A 3335-nucleotide genomic window follows, 5' to 3' on the forward strand; every position below is an offset into this window, starting at 1 on the left:
GAATAAACCGAAAGGCCCACACGAAAACCCTTAGAAGCCTTATGTGCGACGAAAAGGATTCTATTTTCTGAAGCACACAATTAGGCTCAGGGATAACCACAAGCGCCAAAGCTGATTTGCGTAATTCCATTGACACGACATCAGCAGGTACTTCGAAGTGTCGATTCACAGGCCAATCTTTTTCTGCATCGAGCAAAAACGACGGCCCAGCGAACCAAATGGAAGCTGTGAGTTCCTCAACGTCACATCCCCGTGACACGATGTCCGCTGGGTTTACTTTCGTGGGGACATGTCGCCAAATTGCTTTTTCCGACCACTCTTGGATCTCTGCAACTCGGTTTGAGACGAAAACCGACAACGACGACGGATGCGTTTTAATCCAATGCAGAGTGATCTCCGAGTCCGTCCATAGGAACACCTTTGTGATCGGAAAATTAAGCAATGGTCTTACACGATTATAAAGATCCGCAAGAAGGTGAGCTGCGCACAACTCAAGGCGGGGCAAAGTTTTCGTCTTGAGGAGGAGCTACTTTGGATTTTGCTGTCAATAAAGATACTTTTAAACCTTCAGCGGTACTAGTGCGAACGTAGATGCACGCTCCATATGCTCGCATGGAAGCGTCAGCGAAACCATGTATTTCTGCCGGGACTTTGGCGTCTGTATGAACGAATCGCGATACCTCGATCTTGGGCAGTTGCAACAGCGTTCCCTTAAAAGCTTCCCATGATGTCTGCAGTTGCATCGGCAGCGACTCGTCCCAGTCTAACTTTCGAAGCCACAGTTCCTGCAACAACATTTTTGCCCTAGTCACTAGAGGGCACAACAAGCCAAGCGGATCGAAAAGTCGGGCAGTCACCGACAGTATGTTTCGTTTTGTCGCACGAAGATCCAGGAAAGAGTCATCCAACCGAAATTGAAAGTAATCTTTACCCGGCAACCAAACCACGCCAAGGGTCTTAGTTACGTCTGAGTCTGCCGTTAGCGGCATGACAGCGCTTTCAGATGCGGATAACTCTGGGCAGTTAGAAAACCACTTTGCCAATTCAAATCCTGCCTCTTGCAATACCTGAGAAACTTCGTCTCGAAGGATTAGCAGGTCCTCAACGCTTCTGGCGCCAGTCAACAAATCGTCAACATAAAAGTCATTCTGAATGACCTTGGCGGCTTTTGGACACGAATCCTGCGCGATCTCTCCAAGCCGATTTAAACACCGAATCGCCAGATAGGGGGCTGGCGAAGTACCATAAGTCACGGTGTTCAGCTTGAAGATTTTTAGAGACTCAGATGGATCTCGTCTCCACACTATGAGCTGAAAGTTTCGGTCAGCTTCGTCAACCATTACTTGACGATACATCTTTTTTACGTCTGCTGCAAGCGCAAACTTGTGCAGTCTGAACCGAAGCAGGGTCGAATACAGCTCCTCTTGAATGGTGGGGCCAACCATCAAGATGTCATTCAACGCGACCTGCGTCGATGTTCGGCTCGAGGCGTCGAATACCACTCTCAACTTTGTCGAGGTGCTTTGAGGTCGCAGCACGCATTGGTGCGGAATGAAATAGTGCGGACTGTCTGGGATTTTATTGTTCGTAGAAGACATATGGCCCATCGCTTCATATTCTTCCATGAATTCCAGATACATCTTTTTTAAAGAAGGATCTTTGGATAATCTTCTTTCAAGCGACAAAAATCTACGTTTCGCAACTTCATATGATGAACAAAGAGTGTTTGGGTCAGATTTGAACGGCAGACGAACCGAAAATCTCCCGGACGACAATCTTTGAGTGTTTTTCTGTTGCTCACAAAGTTGCTGCTCAGGAGTATGGACCTTGGCCTTGGGCGGCAAGTCCTCCACAGACCAAAATTTCTGCAGGGTTGTGTCGATTGACTCCAACACTTCTTCCTGGCAGCTGAGATGTACCAACTTTTCCGTATTTCTTATTTTTTCTGAGGCACATCTCCCTGACACTATCCAGCCGAGAACTGTTTTTTGCAAAATGGGAAACTCAGGCCCTTGCTTTATCTGGCCGACTGACAATAGTTCAGAGAACGAGTCTGCGCCTATAAGCATATGTATTTTTTGGGGCTTGAAGAAGAATGGATCTGCCAATTGAATATTTTCAGGCACCCTCCAGCCGCTGGTGTTCACCGTTTGATCCGGATGATAACCAGAAATATTTTTTAGTATGTAAAATTCGGACGACAATTGACTGCTACCCACTCGCGACTTAACTATCGTGTGAATTTTCTTGGTTGCTTGAGCATTAGTTCCACCAATGCCCCGCAAGCTCAAACACACGTCCTCTCTCTTAATCTGAAGTCTCTGAGCGAGCTCATCGGTCACAAAATTTACTTGTGAACCAGAATCGAGCAACGCTCGAGCCAAAACTAATTCGCCACTTTTTGTTTGGACGCTCACGATGGCTGTGGCAAGAATAACTTTATCCGATGCAGTCGCATGCATAACATGCGAAGTGGATGGAGTATTCTGCAAGAGCGTGGGCTGAGGAGGAGCTGGCAATGCGAGATTTGATGGCGAGTAAATGTGCAGCAATGTGTGGTGTGAGGACTTACACACCCTGCATCTTTTCGATTTGCACCTTTTTACCGTGTGGCCCTTTCGGAGGCAGTTAATGCATAAAGGAGCCTTTTTTGCAAAATCGAATCTTTGCTGAACTGTTAGGGCAGCAAAAGCAGTGCAACTTCCTACTTGATGTTCTGCTGAGTTGCAAAACACACATACTTCGGGGTCGTCTATGGCAGCAACAAACGAAAAACTCCTATTTCCATTCTTCTTAGGATAAGCCTGGCTCTGCTGGACAATTTTTGGCTTACACGCTTCTTCGGCAACCATATGCTGATAGCGCTTGTTCAGGGCCGACTCACACTCGCTCCAAAGAGGAAGCGAAGTAAAATCTAACTGTTCTTCCCATTTTCTTTTAGTTCCTGCATCGACTTTGCCCATTACTAGATGGATGAGGATGGCATTCGTAATACGTTTGTCATCCCCAATGAACAAAAGAGAATCGTATAGCGCTGTGACTGTGTCGATCAGGTTTCTCAAGGCTGTAGCTGATGGCTGGGAAATCTTTGGCAGATTAAACAGTGTCGATATATTGTCAAAAAAAATTATACAATCATTATCGTACACCCGCCGTAGGCTAGCCAGGGCTTTTGGGTAATTATTCGCTGTAACTTGGAATGCCCTGACTGTTCCTAGCGCGTCTCCAGCCAAACACGATATTAGATATTTAAATTTTTCGATATCGTGCAGCGTGTCATCTTTGTCAACAAAAGTTTCGAAAAGGCTTATAAAATTTTTAAATTCGGAATGTTT

General features: G+C 46.1%; 1 protein-coding gene across 1 annotated transcript; it reads right to left on the reverse strand.

The window, feature by feature from the left end:
* Positions 1-491: 491 nt before the first annotated feature.
* Positions 492-1640, reverse strand: LOC138914932 (uncharacterized). Its single transcript, XM_070219641.1, has one exon. The coding sequence runs from the start codon at positions 1638-1640 to the stop codon at positions 492-494; it is 1149 nt and encodes a 382-aa protein (XP_070075742.1).
* Between the last annotated feature and the right edge of the window lie 1695 nt (positions 1641-3335).

Source organism: Drosophila takahashii, chromosome 2L (genome assembly GCF_030179915.1).
Source record: "Drosophila takahashii strain IR98-3 E-12201 chromosome 2L, DtakHiC1v2, whole genome shotgun sequence".
Taxonomy (NCBI): Eukaryota; Metazoa; Arthropoda; class Insecta; order Diptera; family Drosophilidae; genus Drosophila; species Drosophila takahashii.

Bases quoted from the DNA above. Each gene is read 5' to 3' on its own strand.
- LOC138914932 (XM_070219641.1), bottom strand. From the start codon at position 1,640: ATGTATCTGGAATTCATGGAAGAATATGAAGCGATGGGCCATATGTCT.